Source organism: Rhinolophus ferrumequinum, chromosome 23 (genome assembly GCF_004115265.2).
Source record: "Rhinolophus ferrumequinum isolate MPI-CBG mRhiFer1 chromosome 23, mRhiFer1_v1.p, whole genome shotgun sequence".
Classification (NCBI taxonomy): domain Eukaryota; kingdom Metazoa; phylum Chordata; class Mammalia; order Chiroptera; family Rhinolophidae; genus Rhinolophus; species Rhinolophus ferrumequinum.
Genome location: NC_046306.1, coordinates 14,663,824 through 14,683,501, shown reverse-complemented (window position 1 = coordinate 14,683,501; position 19,678 = coordinate 14,663,824). Strand labels below are relative to the sequence as shown.

General features: G+C 47.9%; 1 protein-coding gene across 10 annotated transcripts in view; it reads right to left on the bottom strand.

Moving 5' to 3' along the window:
• Positions 1-19,678, bottom strand: part of PTPRT (protein tyrosine phosphatase receptor type T) — a 945,146-nt gene that overhangs the window by 234,633 nt on the left and 690,835 nt on the right. For all 10 annotated transcript variants that reach the window (XM_033094902.1, XM_033094905.1, XM_033094898.1 and 7 more), the window contains exon 10: positions 365-566. In XM_033094902.1, coding sequence (XP_032950793.1) covers positions 365-566 — 202 coding nt within the window. The remainder of the gene's footprint in view (positions 1-364; positions 567-19,678) is intronic.

Below are 19,678 nucleotides of genomic sequence, written 5' to 3'. Positions count from 1 at the left end.
CCTCTGCTGTGCCCTGCACCGCCAAAAGGAATATTCCTGAAAATAAATCACGTTTTACAAGCCAATCTGTATGAAAAAGGAAAATATTTAATACTATTCAATGCAACTGTGTGGCCCATTATTTGGTGAATGACTCAGCATTTTCTCTGGTATAGTCTAATTAAGATAGGTTTTATACTTTAGGAAGCTCAGGGATCAGGTTTTCTTCATGAGACTAAAATGGAAACACATGCAGCATCCTGATTGATCCATACCACACGGTGACAGTGGATTCTGGCCTTTTTCATGCCCAGGAAAATTAGGAGGAGGGGGAGAAAAAGAAAAAGCAACACGTTTCTTCCTTTTCCCTTTCGAAGAGTGATACCTGAAATTTTGGTGGCGATCCTAGTGGTGACGGGGGGCCCAAAGCCCTTCGCTGTGCTGGCTTTGATGGTGAAGGAGTAGGTGGTCCCTGGGTAGAGACCCACAAACAGGTGATGGGTTTCATTCCGGAGCTTGAACACTTTCCCCCTCTGGCTGGAGAGGTCGGCACTCGGGTCCAGCGAGCCGACAGCCTTGTAGCTGATCTGCACAACAAGGCAGCAAACAAACCAATAAATACCTCACCCAGGAAACTGGATGGAGCTCCTCTGAGGGGACGCGAGAGGAGGAAAGGAGCAGGCATACGAGTGTGGTCAGCCAGTCCTGCTGTTCTTGTCCCCTTTACTCGTCATCCCAGCCTCCTACACCCCACTGCTGGTGCTTTAGCGTATCATTGCTGTCCGACAGAAAGAGAACGCAAGGTGCATACAGGCTTTTCAATTATCTCGCGGTCACATTTAAAGGAAAAAATAGTGAAAAAGTAAAATTAATTTCAAAAATATATCTTGTCGAACCCAACATATCCAATATGGTATCATTTCAACCTGTAATCAACATAAAGAGTTAGTCTTTTTATATTCATATTTTCAGAACATGAATAAATATACTCTGTAAGTCTCAGACACCTCGTACGTCCTTTGCCCTTACAGCATGCCTCCATTTGGACCAGCTACGTTTCAAAAGGACAGTAGCCCCAGGTGGCTGGCGGTGACCACATTTGACAGTGCAGCTATAGAGCAGTAGCTGAGAGCAGCTTCCCGTTAAGAATGATTTGGAAGGTTGGAAGGCTAGTTAAAAATGCAGCTCATCGGTCCCCTACTTTACATGGTGCTGTCGGGTGCTTCCTCATGCAGTATCTTGTCTTCCCCCACACCTCGGGGGCATCTGGATATTTATCCTCATTTTAAAGATGGAGACACTGAGGCTCGACTGGAAACAACTTGCATTACATCAGCACTTTTCGCAATATCTACGGTGAAGGCCCAGTTTGGAGTTTCCCAAACAACTGCAGACTCGTAATCATCCAAAGCCCACATCACAGGTGACTCATCATGTGAGTTTAGCAATAACCAAACTGGTCTATACTCTGTGTGCGAGGAGACATGCCCACTGTGTGCGAGGAGACATGCACACTTGTGTGTCACAACAATGTCAAGGCACTATAGAAGCTTCTAGGTGCTCACTCTCAATTTCCGCACTCACCCTGCTGTGAAACTAACACAACAGTTGGCATCCTGGCACTGTTCCTCATGGATTGCACCCTGAATACCACGTTTCTAAATTAAACAGGTGTTTAACACTTTTAAGTGGCCAATACAGGCTTTTTTGTTTATTTCTTTTATCAAGTTTGTTCTATTAGAAATGTCTTATTAGAATATAACACACATACAGAAAACTATACACATAAGAAAACTATACAGCTCGATGAATTTTTACGAACTGGACACAGTCATACAACCAGCGCCCAATCAAGACAGAGAATATTGCCAGACCCCAAATTTTCCCCTCCTGTCCCCCCCCCCCCAATCCTTACCTGCCTCCCCGAGCAAGGATACCTTCTATCCTGACTTCCAACAGCAGTTCTGCTTGGTTTCGAACTTTCTATAATGGAGTCCTACAGGGAGTGCTCTCTAGGGTCTGGCTTTGTTTCACTCAGCATTACGCCTGTGAGATTGATGTGGGCTGTCACGTGTAGCTGTAGATCATGTACTCTCATGGTTATTCAGTATTCTACCATGGATGCAGGACTGACCCCGGGTCCCTTAGGCTCTAAAACTAGTGCTTTTTATTCTCTGCCGTACTGCCCAACCTGGAGATACATTTCGTTAACTGAAGAGCACATTCCTTCATTCCCTTGGTGCTGCTTCACAAACGTTGCCTGGCAGACTGCTGTCTGCTAGCACGCACACTGTGTGCAGCTGGGGCCCCCCGCATGAATGGATGCGAGTGAGGCCCTGTCCTCCAGGGTCTTCTCTTCTAGAGTGAGGAAGATCGACTACACAGACACTTTACATCACTTCGTCTTCCCTCAAGGGTGTCTCATGCCTGACAGGAAAGCCAAACCCAGGCACAGAAAAGGGAACACACCAAATCTACTTTAAACACAAGCAGTTTGCTGTTTTTGGCAAAGGCACCAAACATTTTGGAGAAAGAGGTCACTCCTCTCTCCTGTTATTAAGCAGTAGCAGTGTAGCAATTGAGGCCACATGGCAGAGGCCAGGCTGCCCGGCGCAGTGTAAGCCCCGGAGAACTGTATGGAGCTGAAGGATCTGGGCATTTTGCAAGCAGAGCCTGGGCAGGGGCACCCTTCCTGCAGGCCCCTGGTGGGCCTGGTCACAGCTCCCACCGGTCACCCTTGCCCACTCTAGCTGTTCTCAGAGGCAGGCCTGCAAACACCTGCCTCTCTTTGCTTGAGGGCTTTCTGCATGGGTGCTGGCAGGAAGAGTCGGTAATTCACACCCCCAGTGAGTGGTCCCATGGGAGCTGATGTATACATTTCCCAGGCTCCTCTCACTGCTGCAGCACCCCAGGGGCTTTCCCTCAGGGATGCTGCCCCACCTGCCTCCAAAGATGGCTGGCTGGAAAACACACCCAGGACTGGCCACCCTCCTTTCTCTTCCTTACTCCTTAGTGTGTCCTAAACTTCTCAATTACCTGCTCATATTCGAATCTTTGTCTCGGGCTGTGCTTCCGAGAAACACCAAACGAAGACCAAGTGCTCAGGGAGGCACCTTAGGGGAGAACTGAATTAATACCAAGAATCATGGGGATTCAGAGCAGAGGAAAACGTGTTCCAGCTTCTGGGTAGAGGGCGCCGCCTGCGCAAAGACCCGGGGTGGGAAAAGGCTTGTGAAAGCTGAGAAAAGGCCAGTGGTGAGCAGTGGGGGGTGTTGAGTATTCAGCCTGCAGCCCGATTCCAGGTTTCCCTAGTGGCAGAGAAGGTACAGGTTCAGAGAGCTCTGCCTGTGGCAGCAAACCCCGTCCACCAGCGGAGAAGACATGCACAGGCATCTTCTTGAAATTCCTTCCCAGTCCTCCTGTCTGGGCTGGTGGCAACTACATTGATATACCGGCACTGGGAGGTAAAACTCATGCCTTATTTACTAGCCAGTTCCTTTTCTGCGCTCCAAATTCAATCCAGAAGCAACTCAATTTCCACCGAGCTGTCAATATAATATACCGTGCTCTCCAGCTCTCCTAACCTTTCCTGGTATTACAGAATTCTCACTTACTTGTAATGAAACACTATGAATAAATCAATGCATGTTAATATAGCGTGTCTTCAATTTTTTATGAAGGGCTTCACCAAATCTAATCCCCACTGCGTTGTCAGAAACAGTCTTTGAAAAATTTAACTTGCAAGTTTTACGAACCCACAACTTGGGGGGGATCGGACTGGGGCGGGAGAGAAGGAAGGTGAGAAAAACAGAATGGGCTAGAGCTGTGGCCATAGAATGCATAATGCAATGTGCCTCTCTGTTTGTTGGAAGCGGAGAAAGAGGGAGAGTTGTTAGAACGGCAAACAGAAAAAAGTTCGTGGGGGAATGGGTGCAGAGGTACATATCGACCCTGGGTGCCAGGGGTTGGGGGCTCTGGCTGCAACCAAGAGATCTAGACCACTGGGCCTCTTGTGGTCTCTGTCAGTGGAAGTCCCAGTCAGATGCCAGAGTGAGGACTTCAAAATGAGAATCCAATGACATCACACCTTAGCCTCAAAAGAGCAACGGCTTCCCACAGCTCTTGGGATTAAGGCCAAATTCTTATCCTACGGTCTTCATCAGCCCACTGCATGAGCTGGCCCCGTGTGCCCTCCTTCTTGTATTCTAGGCCTTATTACAGTGTCTAAACAGAACCATGGTCCTTTTTGCCACAGGACCTTTGCGAGAGCTATTCTGTTGGCTCAGAACAGGTTCTTCCTCCCTTCACCTCGTCTGGACTCCTCATCCTTAGATCTCACTGAACAGTGCCCCTGCTCACGAGCACCTGCTTGCACTCCCATGCCCTCCTGTCTTATGTCCTCAGAATCCTATCTCTCCTCTTTGAACCACACATTTTACATTTAGCCATGCAACTATTTCATTCCTGAGTCCCTTTTCCAAAAGCCCAGGGGTTGAAAAACTAAAGCCTGAGAGCCCAATTTGGCCCATCATCTGTTTTTGTAAATAAAACTTGATTGGAACACAGTCATGCCATTCATTTCTGTATTGTCCATGGCTGCTTATACACTAGGACAGCAGAACTTAGTTGTGACAGAGAGCCTATGGCCCACACAGTCTAAAACAGTCACTCTCTGGCCCTGTATAGAAAGTCTCCTGACCCCTGTACTAGATTTTAAGCTCCAAGAGGACAAGGTTCTCATCTGGGTTTTGTTCCACCTTTCTTCCCGTTCCATGAAGAAGTGGATGATCAAACTAGCTGTGTGCCTTGAGCAATTTGCTTAACCACTCCGAGCCTCGGGTTCTTTGGGGGCTAAATATCATTTTAATTTCAATTTCTGTCTTGATTTACATTGCAGAGTGACCTCCAGCTTCTTTACTCTGGGAAAGCAACCCCCTTGTTCAGGAGAGAGGCTCCAGAGTGGCTCTAGCCTTTGCGTCAGGGCTCCATCAGCAATGGACCAGCAATGGACCAGCAGCCCTTCTCCCCGGAGCTGAAGAGGAGGGGCAAGAAAGGCAGCAGCAGAGGAAATTATTTCCTTTGAAGAGCCCCATCGGGAAGGACTTGATTGTTTCTTGAACACGCGTAGATTGACCCATGTGCTGGTCCAGGCTCTGGGCTCAGTACGGGGTGAGACCCAGAAACTCCACGTTCAGATAGAGCAGCTGATAAGATTCAGGTCCTGAGGAAGAGACGGTGCCTGGGGGTGAAGGGAAGATGTGAGGTCAAGTACAGAGGAAGGAGGTGACCAGGACTCAGAAGCCGGTGGTCAGAAGATGCAATCGTGACAAAAACTCCATTTTGGAGCACGCACTATTTGCCAGGCACGGTGAGAGCGGGCTCACGTGAAAAATTTTCCTCTTTTAATCCTCAAAAAAAAAAAAAAAAAAAGTGATGAAACTGAGGCCAAAAGAGGTGACATGCTCAAAGTGTGAGCAGGGCTGAGAGCAGCTACGTGCGTGATCTGGCAGCATGCTGGAAGAAGAGACGGTAACACACAGCTCACGAAGTGTTCTCCGCCGTGTCAACTTCACCACAGTGGCCACCATGATGTGACAAGAGGTTGGATACGTCTATTGGAGCACAGAGATGCCCTGGCAGGACCACAGAGCTGGTCGAAGAGCTCACTCCCAAATAGATGACCTGTACTGAGGAATCCCACACCAGCATCACTTGTCAGGTGATGGTATAAACTGGGTCACACCTGCTCACTGACAGCTTGACCCTCCAGAAGTGTCCTCTATCGCTGAGCACCTTTCCTCTTGCTACTATACCCATGGTGTCTTTATCCCAAATCCTTTGGGGAGAGAGGAACAGCACCCAAAGTAATCCACCTCAGCTGCTCTTGACTTTCTCCAAATGGCTTCCAGCTTATATTCTGGAGGTCTCAACGTGGCGGAGTTTTAAAAAGACTGCAGGTAAAGTAGACACCCATGGTCAGTTCATTGAATAAAAGGTCAAATTCATTTTACTTTTGTTTCAACTCAAAACTCGTTAAAACATGTACTTCCCCTTTTCTGTGGACCCACTTTCAAAGGGGTTTACAACAACGGGCATTGCCATCTTGGTGACCTCCAAGGCAAAAGTACAAAAGGAGACCAGTTCAAGGTAATCTCTTGTTAAAAGGATAGTGTTGACTCTTTGGTTTCCTGGCAATTTAAAAATAACATGGGGACACATTCCTTCTGAAGAACAGTGAGAAAAAACAGATGGCTGCAATGCACATGCCAGTGACTTCTTGGCCACGGGGCCCTTGTGTTTCCTAGAGAGCTGAGGACTGTAATAACAGCAGAAAAAATGATTATAACTGACACGCGTATTGCTGTTCCTGGCGTTTCCAGCACTGTTGAGCCAGCGAGAATGTGCAGGGACTTGCCACTTTTGTGCACAGACAGCTAGTGCTTTTGCTTCTATTAAGATGGAATCATTCTCTCCATCAGCAAATGCTCACTGAGAACCCACTCTGTGCCAGACTCTGCTCTGGGCTCCGGGGAAACATCAATGAAGAAAACCCAGTTCCTAATTTTGGGGACAAAGAGAACATATTGCAGTGGATATTGCAGGGAACCGAGTTCTTTGGGAACACTGATCTGGGAGTAACTGGTTCTGTCAGAGAGAGTGAGGACAGCTTCCCAAGGAAGCTGCCCGAGTGTTGGGCTGGGCCAATGTTCCTCAGCCTGGACTCCAGAGCATAGAATGCCCTGGGGACTTTTTAAAAATACCAATGCCTGCCCTCCATCTCAGACTAACTGAATCAGGTGCTCTGGATACAAAGGCCTGGCCATTGGTACGTTTTGAAAGTTCTCCAGGAGATTCGATTGGGCATCCAGGGTAGAGAATGCTGGAGCTGGGCCCTAAAGCATGAAGGGAATTAAGGAGAAGAACTGTGAAATGTGGCGTGTGCCAAGGAAAGCTGACCCAAAAATGGCATGATAGAAGGAACGAGAAACTGACCATTGGAACACCGCAATGATAACAACTGCAGGCAGAATTCTTTGAAGGATGCTAAAGTTGGTGGGTGAAACGCAGGAGAAAGAATGTTCCCGTGGCATTATTCTTCCCCTCCTCCACGATTTACTAGCTACTGTTGTGGTTTCACCACAAAATCCCAAATTCTTTGACACCCCTCCTTTCAGGAGGCAGAGCCTAATTCCTCTCTCCCTGAGTGGGGGCTGGACTTAGTGATTCACTTTAAATGAACAGGGGGAAAATCACAGCTTTAAAGTGCACAGGCCTGGCAGACACCACCTCACCCAAGGGGTTAAGGTCAACCTTGCCAATGATAAGTCAGATGGCGATCAAGGCCCCCCGGTATGATGTGAGAAGGGTCCATGCCATCTGCAGTCTGTTCCTTCAGAATCTCAGGGCAGTAACGAGAACACATCAGACAAACCCAGACAGAGTACTGCTCAGCACTCTCTTAAAAAATGTCAAGGTCATAAAGACAAGGAAAAACTGAAAAATGCTTAGAGAATGGAGAATAAGGAGACACGACACCTACCTGCTACGTAGGAACCTAGAAGGGAGAAAAGGACACCAGCAGGAAAAAGAAAACTTAGGAAATCTGAAAAACATTCTGGAGTTTAGTCCCAATAGCAACGCACAACCGTGAATTCTCAGTTTTGACAAATATGGCGATGTAAGACGTTAGCATTTGAGGAAGTTGTGTGAAGGGCAGAGAATGCTCTGTATTATCTTTGTAACTTTTCTGTAAACTTAGAATTATTGCAAAATCAAGCATTCACGAAACAACAACAAAAAGGGGCATGCTGGACTCGGGCACTTGGGAGGTCTCTGTGGCTGCAGAACAGAATCGACAACAGAGACTCATTGCGCTCTTGACTTGGCCGTGTGCTAAGCACTGGGGAGCCATCAGAAACGCACGGTCCAGCGAGGGGTCAGGGGTGACCACAGGAATGAGTACCAAAGGCACAGTAGGGTTTCTGCTCTGGAGGAGGCAAAGTGGGTCTGGGGAGCATACCATAAAGAAGGCTGCTGGGCCCAGAAGTCTTCCCTGGGAGTGTGAAGGTGTTAACTAGATGAAGGGAGTGGGAGAAGGCTGTGAGGGAGTGATGGGAGACATGAGAGAGAAGGAAGAGGAGGCCGGGGACAGGCACTTGGGCAGGATGACTACAGCTTTCCGTAATGCTTTTGTACAAACCAGGAAAAGGCACTTCACCAGGCAGATACGGTCCTCCCCTCAATCCCAGGACCTGCACTTCAGTGAGCTGAGAGTGCCTTTGTGAGAAGAAAACGATATGTCCTCCTCATGCCTAGTCATATTCCTCCCAACAGATACAGCCCAGTGTTGAGCTGATTTCATCCCTTTGGCGGTGTGTCTTTGTGCAGTGCACAAACTAAGCAACCGTACTGGGAACCCGACTTTGAGGTCAGGTCATGGAAGCCTTTATGTGAATACTCAAGTTCTTATTAATAGATTTGAGGGTAATATAATATAGAACCATTAAAGGGGAGGGTAGGTTACCAAGAGAGATGCGGAATCATTATGAATTTAAGAACAGTGTCACTGAAATTGTGGTCTGTGGACAAGAGAGTACCAGCATCACCTGGGAGCTTGTTAGAGCTGTAGATTCAAGTGTCCATCCCAGACCTACCGATGAAAATGTCTGCGGTGAGGGTCCAGGACCCAGGGTTTTAACAAGTTCTTCAGGTGACTCTCATGCACGTTGTATTTGGAGAAGCACATTCTCTGGCAAGTGGATGGAGGATTAAACTGACTGGAAGAATAGAATCCCCTCGGAAGGTCTGGTTCTCACCCAGATGGTTGGTAACAAAGCAGGCCTGGTTCAGACCGGAAGCTGAGGGGATGGAGAGAAGGAAGTAGATGTGAGAGCTATGGAAGCCTGGCTAGTGAAGGATGAGGGTCCTAGAAATGTACGAATAAGAGCCAACTCATGGCACCGGGCCTGAGGGCGGATGAGCCTTCTAAGGCTGAAAACCATCAGAGAAGAGCTGTGAGTGTCCACTAGCCTGATCCTTCTGATGATGCTGACATTCAGGAATGAGAAGAGTCAGAGGGAAAACCAGTGGATTTTAGCCTTGGAGAGCCGGTATTGAAGCCCGGACACACTGCTTCCAAAGAGTTGAGTGACTAGGATACATTTTGCAACCTGACCAGCCAACGTGCTCTACTAATAGCTGGATGGAGCAGCGAACTACCCAAAATGGGAAAGCACTGAAGGGTGTTTCTGCTTTTACAGGTTTGGGAACTCAGACCTAAGAGGACAAGAGCTTCGTTCATTATTAAATATATAACGTAATTGAGTGTCAACCATGTACCAGTTGGGCATGTACTCTGCTGCCAGTGATGTTTACCAAGTCTTTTCTGAGGGCGACAGGCCCACCCAGATAGACCCACTAAAAAGCTTTGTGGTCTGATGATTGCAGGTACCCACCACCAATCCTCCCCCTGGCAACTGGTCCCACGTGGACGTGCGTAGAGGGCAGGTGACAGGGCAGGGTGGGAAATGCTGCATGGCAGGGCCTGCCAGACTTCTTGGTTCCCAAAGCCGAGCTCCAGGGTCAGAGGCCCAGATTGTGGGCTTGGTTTGCCGTGCCAGGTTGCCTCGGCATCACTCCTTGCCCAGCGCTGCCGGCACAGGGAACCGTGCCCACAGTTGCCAGCATGGCAGTTCTGCTACACCGCCCCGCAGGGAGCTTGTGTTAGTCTTGGGTCGCCATAGATCAAAGAGGCATTTCAGAAGGGAAGTCGGCTTGTTTGCCCAACATGGTTTTTGCTGATTTCCAGTCAATACCCTGTTCTCTGACTTCAGCTGGTTTCCTGGTGGCTCTGGGATCAAACACTAGGAAAAAGCAAGCTCAGAATGCAGCTGGCCCAGGGTCATTAGTATTCACTATCCAGCAACCAGAACTGCAAGGTCGGCCAGTAGGTGATAATAACAGAATTAACATTTATTGAGCGCTTACCATGTGTGCCCCACTCTCTTCCCTAAATCGCCACCCTGCCCCTCAGCTCCCAGACCGACTCAGGGAGTGTCTTTTGTCAATATACGCTCCTCCAACCAGCACCTCAGCCCTTCAATCCTTACCACTGGGCCACTTCTCAGTCTCCTCTCCCCTCCCTTGCCCCACATGGGAGGGATATTCTGACAATTTCACTCTTTCAAACTGCTCTGAATTTCAAAGACGCAGTCAGAGTCCCATAACAGGGCCACCATCCACTCTGATGGCTCTAAGCTCTCCGTTGCTAAACTGTCATAATGCAGCTTAATAATATGAAGTTTAAACCTCCTTTCAGCTTTTAATCTCATGCTGGGGTGTCCTGGGTGCTATGATTTTGTTATTTTCACAGAAACTTTCTTGCTTAATGAGTCTGTCTAGTGATATTCCCAATTGCTTTTAGTCGGCATTGCAATATTTCTTGGGTTTTTAAATGTAAGCTGCTTGCTTTCCAACTTCACACTCAGCTGATTTCTGTTCTGCTGAGTTTAACCTGGTTAAATTGCTAAGTTGCGTGACCAATTCCTCTCCCGTTGGCTGTGGGCATGGAGATGCGAGAGAAGTTGAGTAATCCCTTGAGCCTGTTCCCTGGAACCTTGCAGCCCCTACCAGTGGCCTTTCTGGCAGAGACAGCCCCGGGGAAATCCTTCACTCAGGGTAAAGCCTGCATTCTATTTATTCATCGCTATAACTGCCAGCTCCCAAGCTTGGCACAGAGTAGGAGTCAACGAGGTTTACTGAATAAATGAGGATTAGGAATGAAAATGTAACCAACTCAGAATGTGGTACAGCTGGGTTTGCCATGAAGTCATTCTGATGCCCAAATCCAGCATTTCCCACCCTGCCCTGTCACCTGCCCTCTACGCACGTCCACGTGGGACCAGTTGCCAGGGGGAGGATTGGCGGTGGGTGCCTGCAACCATCAGACCACAAAGCTTTTTAGTGGGTCTGTCTGGGCCTGTCAACCCCAGGAAAGATGTGGCAAGCATCCCTGGCAGCGGAGTCCATGCCTATCTGGCACTATGTATGTAACTGGCACTATGTATGTAATAAGGAATGTGGGCCTAGTTGGTGAAGCTCTTGTCTTCTTGGGTCTGAGTGCCCAAACTTGTAAAAGCAGAAAGACCCTTCAGTGCTTTCCCATTTTTGGTAGTTTTTAAAAGTGGTCACAAATCCTTTGACATTCCTCCCATCAAGAGGTAGAGCTTATGTCCCCTTTGTGAGTCTAGGAGGACTTGTGACTGCTTTGAGCAAGAGTGTAGAGGAAATGCTGCACTGTGACTTCTGAAACTGGGTCCTATTATAAAAGACAGTGCAGCTTTTGGCTTGTCCACAAGGGGGCACTAGTGTCTACAGCATCCAAGATGCTGCGTAAGAAGTCCAGCCCCCAGGGCCGCCATGCTGTGAGGAACCACAGGGCACATGAAGAGGCCATGTGAGATGCTCTGGTTGATAGCCTCAGCTGCATCCAGGCTTTCAGTCGTGCCTGTCCAGGCACCAGAATGGTAAGTGTTAGCAAGCCTTCAGATGATTCAGGTTCGCGGCTGTCTAGTCACTCCTGGCCATTTGACACTTCTTAGCTGAGTCCCTAGACGTTGTGGGGTGAAAACAAGCCATCCTTGCTATGCCCTTTCAAATTCCTGAACCACAGAATCTGAAGCCTAATGAAATTGTTGCTTTCTGCTACTAAATTTTGGGGTGGCTTCTTATACAGCAGTGATAACTAGCACACTGTTTGTCCATTAGACTTGAGAATTTCCTGACAGCGTGGGTAACATTCTTTTCACTTTTGTATTTGAAAGAAGAAACATAGTAGATGCTCAATAAATGCACGTTACTTTCTTAACCAAGTGGTCAAATTAGCAACTCCAGTAATGTGAAATATGGACATCAGGCACCTCTAATAAGATGCTCTGAGAAAGGCATATCTCTTGTGTGGTATTTTTGCCAAAAATGCATAACCTAAATTAAAGGACAGTCTACAAAACATCAGAATAGACCTAAATAGACCAGTACTCTTCAAAAGTGCCAAGGACGTAAAAGACAAAGAAAAACTAAGGAGCTGTCTCAGATTAAGGAAGATAGAAGTAAGTGCAATGCAGGATCCTTAATTGAATCGTAAATTGAAAAAGGACATTAGTAGGAAATCAAGTGAAATTCAGATAAGGTCTGTATTCATCACACTGTAGTTTATAATATTAATCCCTTAATTTCTTGCTTTTAATCATTTTACTAAAGTCACATATGATGCGAACATTAGGAAAAGCTGGGTGATAGGTATATGGGAAGGCTATACTAATTTTGCAACTTTTATGTACATCTAAAATTATTTTTAAACTAAATATTTCTTTAAAGGAGGACAAAAAAAAAAGTGTGTGCTAACTCACATTGATTGGCTAATCTGGAATTGTGCAACCACAGGTCAGAAGCCAAAGGCTCAACCCTCTGCTTTCCACCACCTTATAGAAGTTCTTTACAATGATAATAATATGAGTTCATACTTATTGCCACTCAATGTCTGCCTAGAGCCAAGCCAAGCACTTTCAATCATTACTCATTACAAGTTTACGAGGCTAGTACCTTTTTATCCCCATTTTACGGATGAGGAAACTGAGGCTTAGAAAGAATAAGTAATTTCCCAGAGTTCTTACAGTTCTCACAGCAGAGCCAGACTTGGAACCCAGGCTGTGTGAATCTAGAATTCACCTGCTTAACCTCCGTGCCCTGCCGTCATCATGAAGAGTGGCCAGTCTAGTGACCCGGGACTGAGAGACCAGAAACTCTCCTGCAAGAAACTTGTTTATTGAGGGATTAGCTGGGGTGAGAGGACATACCTAGAGTTTGGAAGAATGAGGAGAACTCCTGGTGAGAGAATTGGGGATATGGAAACCAAAGTTAAGGAGAACTGGGGTAGAAGTAAATTTGGAGAGTGGAGGGGGATCAGGGGGCTTGCCTCAGGACTGCACTTCGCATGCACCCCAGAGGGTATCTCTTTCCAGCTTGGAACTTCCTGCCTCCTTGTTCAGAAGGGAGGGGGCAGATTCTATAGGCCTTTCTGAGGAGAAATCCATTGCTGACATAATCACACATTCTGGTCAGCGAAGGCTGAAGTGTCAAGTTTCACTTTGTTGCCTTTTTCTTTCTTTCAGCATTTTTCTCATGCAATTAAAATAGAATTCATGCCTCCCCTCTTAAATTAGGCATTGGGAAAGGAATAAAAGGATGGGTATATTGGAGACCAGACCATCAATTCAACCCAGCAGAGCACATTTGCAAGATGTTTTATTCACCCCTATTATTGGGGGCAGGCTTTGTGGAGTTAATTTTTTGGTTGTATCTCCTCCCCCAACCCCCCGCCCCAAGAAATGAAAGCTTTTGTTTTTCTCCGTTCTTGGATAAAATGGTCATTTATTCTAACACTCCATTCTGCTGGTCTCAGGGTAGAAGCTCTCTCTTTTTCTAATCTTGAGCATGTGGCATTTCCCCAGAAGCAGACACACAGCAGGTGACACTGCTATTTAGGGAACTGTCATTTCTGGTGAACTAGGTCATCAGGAAGCCCACACCCCTGTATCTGCCAGGACCACAGGCCCTCCACTGGGTCCAGAATGGCACCTCACAGCTGCAGGGAGCACCTTCATTTGCAAAGCACTCAAGAGAAACACAGGCTCAGAGAGGTTAAGAGGCATGCCTGAAGTCACACAGTAAGTGGACGACTGGAGCAGCCTTGCCCACTAGAAATAAAATGTGAGGCACATTTATAATTTTATATTTTCTATGAGCCACATTCATAACAATAAAAAGAAACATAAAAGCATATTGAGAAAAAATTTAAAGTATCTTATTAAACTAATTGTAATAATATGTTTTGTTTGACCCAAGATATCTGCAATGTTATTATTTCAACACGGAATAATTAATGAGATATTTTACATTCAGGTTTTCCTACTAAGGGTTAGAACTCTAGTATGTATTTCACACTTTCTACACAGCTTGATTCGGACTAACCACATTTCAAGCGCTCAACAGCCCCGTGTAACTGGGGGACAGACAATGCTGGCCTAGACACGGGTTTCGGAATCTTTACTTTTTATCATCACCTCTTAAGAAATCTACTTGGACATTTTCCCCCCTTAATTTCCCCTATGAAATTTTAATCCTGCAGGTATGTTGTATATCTGTATATGGGCTTGACCCATATCTGTACAGCTTTTTATGCACTTTATGAATAGTATGCATTAGAAGAGGATGACTTTTTTCATCCACGCCCCCATCCCCACTCCCCGCCAAGAACCAGTTTTCACCTCTTGTGGGCAACAGCACTTGTGCTAAGAAGGCATAGTCTGGAACAAGCCATAACAGCCCTGAGCCTTTGGTTCTTATCTGTTAAAATGAGGAGTCATGAGCGGACAGAGCAGTGCCTGCAGGGAAGCATCTAGCCGTGTCGAGTGTGGCACTGATGCGAATAACTGAGTTGAGCTAGTGCTTCCAACACGTGGTTCCCTCCCACATTACAGATGGCCCAGGAGGTAGGTCCCCTCCTCAGCCTGCAGACAGTTCCAGGGGAAACAGCTATGTAGCCCATGTCCTCTCTCCTGCCTTGGGGGACTTCACCAAGCCGTGACAGGGAGAGACCAGGGGCACTGTCTTTCACCTGGCCATAGCAGGACCTTGTGGACCACAGCTTCAATGCCTTCCTTCCCCTACTGGATATTGAGTTGATGCTGAAAAGCTAGAGGGCAGCCTTGCGGGGCAGCCCAGGTCTCCTGACACCTGGACCAGGCATCTCTTCCCTCCCCGGGGTGCCACTGGCAGTGGGATGGTCCCAGGCTTATTATCTCTGCAGAGACTCTGGCCACATGTTCCAATCCCTCACCCCTACCCCCACCTCCACTGTGTACCCCAGAATCAAGAGGTTGCTAACTGTGGACTAAGGTGGTTCCTCCCCTTTTTAAGAGTCTACGCTATATGTGGATGAAGATACAGATTTGATGCCCCAGATCCTCAGAGATTCTGGTAACTTCTTCTCTTCCCATCCCACTTCGTAGTGGCTAATAGGACCCATCTCTGCATCTGTAGTTCCCAAGGAGCTTTAACTTGCTGACAACTCTGCCACCTCCGTCACGTTCCTCTTTCTGTCACATCTGAGTAAGACATGACCCTTAGAAGCAATACTGGGGGTTATCAGAGAACATCTGTGGAGACGGGACCTTGGTTCCTCTTCCTCACTCTGTGGTTCTGCCTCTGGGCAGAGCTGTGAGCCCTGTGGTGCTAGAGTCAGCCACGGCTGGCTTCCCCGCTCAGCTCGTCCTGCAATTCCATGGACTCTACACGGTGCACAGGCGTGGGGCTTATTGCAAAGAAACGACTCGGTGTCCTAAGCTGGGGATGGCAGAGTAAAACCCAGGACATAGCGAACGGTCTGATTGCCTGGCCTTCCCGAGCCTCACTTCATTAGGTACCTACTGTCGGGAGAAGCCTGGCTGCAAACTGGATCGGAAATTGGCATTGGGATTTTGGTCTTTCTTCTCGCTTTTCTATCTTTTTTTTTTTTTTTTTTTTGCTTCATAGTGAAGTATACTTCTCAGATTCTTGTGTTTCTTTATAGCTATAAATCCTCCCCTACCTAGTACTTAAGAGGAGGTTCAGAATGGAAAGAAATTGTTTTTGAATCTTATGAGTAAAGATTCAAAGAGAACACAAGGACGGACTTTGAGTCTGCAAGACTTAACTGTGGATTTGATGACGGGTCCCGGGGCTCCTTTCCAGCCGTGGTGTTTAGCAGCTGGGTGACCGTCAACAAGACTCAGTTTCATCATCAAGAGAAAAGTCTCGTTGTGAAGTGGAAATGTGTCCATGTGTATAAGCATACTTGGAACTGCCTAGAACTTAATAGGATATCAAGTAGGTCAGTCAGTCCTGCATTTGCCACAATGGAGAAGGTCTTTGAGAATATGCTCGGTAAACCACAGACTCATTCAACTGAGTCAACAATTATTTATTGACCAGAAAGATAAAGTCGCCATTATTTTAGGCACTCGGGTTATATCAGTGAGACAACCAATAAAACTCCCTGCCCTCCTGGAGTTTATCTTCTAGTTGCCAAGGCAGTAAAAGGAGGGGAGGCAATTATAAATAACAAAACAAAGCAACATAATAAAAGATGTCAGTTATTTAGGGTGTTAGGAAATGATAAGTGCCACAGAAAAGAAAGAAAAACCAACAAAGGAGTAGTCCAGGAGCGCGGGGCGAGAGTGATGCAGGTTGCGATATGAATCCGGTCGGGCAGGACTAATTGAGAATGAGATCTGAGCAAGGATTGTGCACAGGAGAGGGGATTAGCTAAGTGAATATCGAAGAGAAGAGCTTTCCAGGCAGAGAGAATAGCTTGAAAACAGGCCCCCAATTGGGATCCTGTCTGGGTGATTAGAGGAACAGCCAGGAGGCCAGTGTGGCTTGAGATCAGTGAGCAAAGGAGGGAAGGTGGAGATGGGGTGAGGGATTGAACAGGCTTGTACAGACCCTGTGAGTCCTTGTACTACCATGTAGGCTTCTGATCTGGATGGAATGGGGGCCACCGTGCGTCATAAGCAGCAGCAGACTGAGCATCAGCCCCTGAGAAAGACCTGGTCACGAGGACTGGCTAGGACTGGACTTTTTGTCCATAGAGGTGATGGGTGACTGTTCCAACTCAGGCCCCAGATGCAGGGGCCCATGACCTCCTGGGACTCCTCTGCCAAGGCTCTGGGAGAGCAGGTTGGGGCACAGGTCGCACTTCCATGTCCCTGCATCCGCAGGCTGCTGCAGAGCCCCGCCTTTGGAGCTTCTTCCGTGTCAGCTGCCCAAGGCAACAACCCCCCACCTCAAAGGCTTCCTTTGAGGGCCCCTGCTGGGGGTGAATCCGGGAAGAACAGACACGGACCAGGCCCTGGGCAGGAAAAGTGAACACAAATCCAGGATATTGCACAGGGTCTAGGAAGATGACCCTGTGCACCCAGCATGGCTGCCCCCAAGCTGGACCTCCGGAGTGTGGAGCTGGTCTGCATATGTCACAGGCCGGTGACCCCAGAGCCTTGATATCAGTCGCCGCCGTTAGTTTTAGCCTCTCAGGAAGCCTGAGATCTTGCAACCCACTGCTCTTCAACTAGACGGATTAGGGCTGGGGGCCCAGCCGAGCTTCAGAGACAAGTTCTACTGCTGGGCTAATATGTAAAGTAACACAAACGGTTGATGAGGTCTACTCCAGGAATTCCAGCCTCCCATCGAGACGCAGAGCTCACAGATCCTTCGAACGTTTAGAAAGCAACTCAGAGACCCTGTCTTTAGCATGTGCAAGGAAGGTATGCAACTAAAAGGCACTGGGTGTTTCACGTGGGCGGTGGAAAGAATCATTCCATTGATTCGGATGAAGGCTTCTTCATTGAAAAATACCAAAATTTGCATGAAAGACATTTGCTAAAGTAACAGCAATTGAAATACACTTTGAAGTGCTCTGAATACAAATATAGAAATTCTCGCACAGAGACCTGCCTAGAATGGCTGCTTGTCTTCTTGCCGTACTGTGGGTTCACTGTTAGCCTCCGAGGGAGTAACAGGGGACTCAACCGCCCAGCCTGGGCTGCCTCACCGTCAGTCACTGCCTCTCTGAGTCTGGCTCTTTCCTGCCATGATAAAAAAGCCAGGAGCCCAAGATTTTGCCTCCAAAGAAGGAATTCAGGAAGTGTGAGAGGGTGCCAACAACAAATGGGACCCTTCGAGGAGGGGTGCGCTATATGTCTCCAAATCTGGGGGCCCCAGGAGAGTTTTAATGGCATCCAGTGCTCTTCTATCTTAAATTTGTGCGTTGAAAGCTACTTTCCCCATTCTCTGAACCCAAGTTGCCATTTCCGAGTCAATGAAGCCCATGGTGCCATGGACACACCTGCCACTTGCCTGCGATGGCTCAGAGGACAGAGGCTGTGCTAAGCCAAAAGGGGGAGTTGGAGCATAAAAGCCCAGAGGCGCTGGGGACCAGTCTTAGTCCCACTGCTGGCCGAAGACGCATAGCCTTTGAGTAGGTGGCAGGGACACGGACAGCCATGCCAAGAGAAAAGTCGGTGATCACAAAGGAGGATGGGGCAGACAAACCAGAGGAAGCAGAAAGCAGAGACGATGGAGAAGGGAAAGAAAGAGTAAAACCTGGGTATTTGACTTATTACTATTGTATGTCCACGACACCAAATCATTTTTCATCCACTGCCCAGGATTACCTGACCATGTGCTCTGCCACTTACTAGCTATCGGAGCTATTGTGAGGTTCTTTTATTTCTGAAAAAGTGCATTTCCCTGATGTGAACATCTCATTTACATAATCACCTCATTTGGATCTTCAATCCATTCCTTGCTCTTTCCTCAGCAAACAGGCAAAAGACACCGGCTCCCCGAGTTCAGCAGCTGCCTCTACATCCCCTCTTCAATCTGGGTCCATGGCCCATTCTTCCCCACCCCAAGTCCTGCACCCACAGATTCCCCCGAAGTGCAGACTCCAAACCGCGTTAATTCAAATGGGCACCTGGTGCTCCCCAAGGCAGCACAGCTTGTCCAGGAAGCAGAGCTGAATGTTGATGCCTTCCTTTCACTGCCATGTAACTCCCGGGGTGGGGGGGAATGGCCCAGGAAGCAGCTGTGGTGGCTGATAAGGACTTCTCTGCCTTGTCACCGTGCTTGGGTACACCTCCAGGTAAGGGCCAGCAACGGGAAGCCAGCACCTGTGTCAGGTGTGAAGTCTTCCCCTTGGGTCACATGTACACACGGGCACACCACCAGGACACAGCCATGTCCACATGGAGGGGAGGACACTCCCTCCGGAGACGGGCTGGTTCTCTCCTGCTGTACATAAAACAATACCAGCCTCTCCTGACTCCTTCTCAATACTAGGAGACAGCTTCTTGCAGGAGTTTAGACCATGTGCTCTGCCTGGGAGATTTTGGACAAGTTGCTTTACTGCTTGGTACCTTGATTTCCTCATCTGTTAAATGGGGATAATGAAGTCCCCGTCTCATAGGTCTGAGTGAGGAAATGATTGAGATAACACTTAGAACAGTGCCTGGGCCATATTAAGGACTCAATACATGCATCTGCCATTATTATTGTGAAACCTTTCAAGTCCTTCCACGGTTTTTCTTTGATCTTAGACTACAACAACTATCTACACTGGGGCCCACAGATCCTGCACGGTCCGGTCCCCGCTGTCATTCCCATGCCCTCTCAATGACCGCATGACCCTTTGATCTTGCACTCAGACCACACTAGCCTTCTCCCTGTACCCGGTACTGGTCCTACCTCTCCCACCAGAAGGCTTGTGGCCATTCTGTTTCCTCTGCACAGCATGCTTTTACATCCTGTGTTTGGTTAATGTCTTCTCTTCCTTTACTTCTCAACTCTATTGTCATTTCCTCCCACAAGCCTTCCCTGCCCAAGTGCAGTGTGCCATGACGACTCTGAAAGGACCAGGACCATTTGCCACAACTCTATGAAGCATTCTTCATGCTGTCGCCATGTGGGTGGCGCCCTCTAGTGTTATGTGTACAAAATAGCAGCCCTGGAGGGCAGAGTTTGAGCCACAGGTGGGAAAGGGCAGATGGGGGTCGGGGCAGGATTGCACCCCTGGATGGTGAAGGAATAAGACCATCCACGTGAC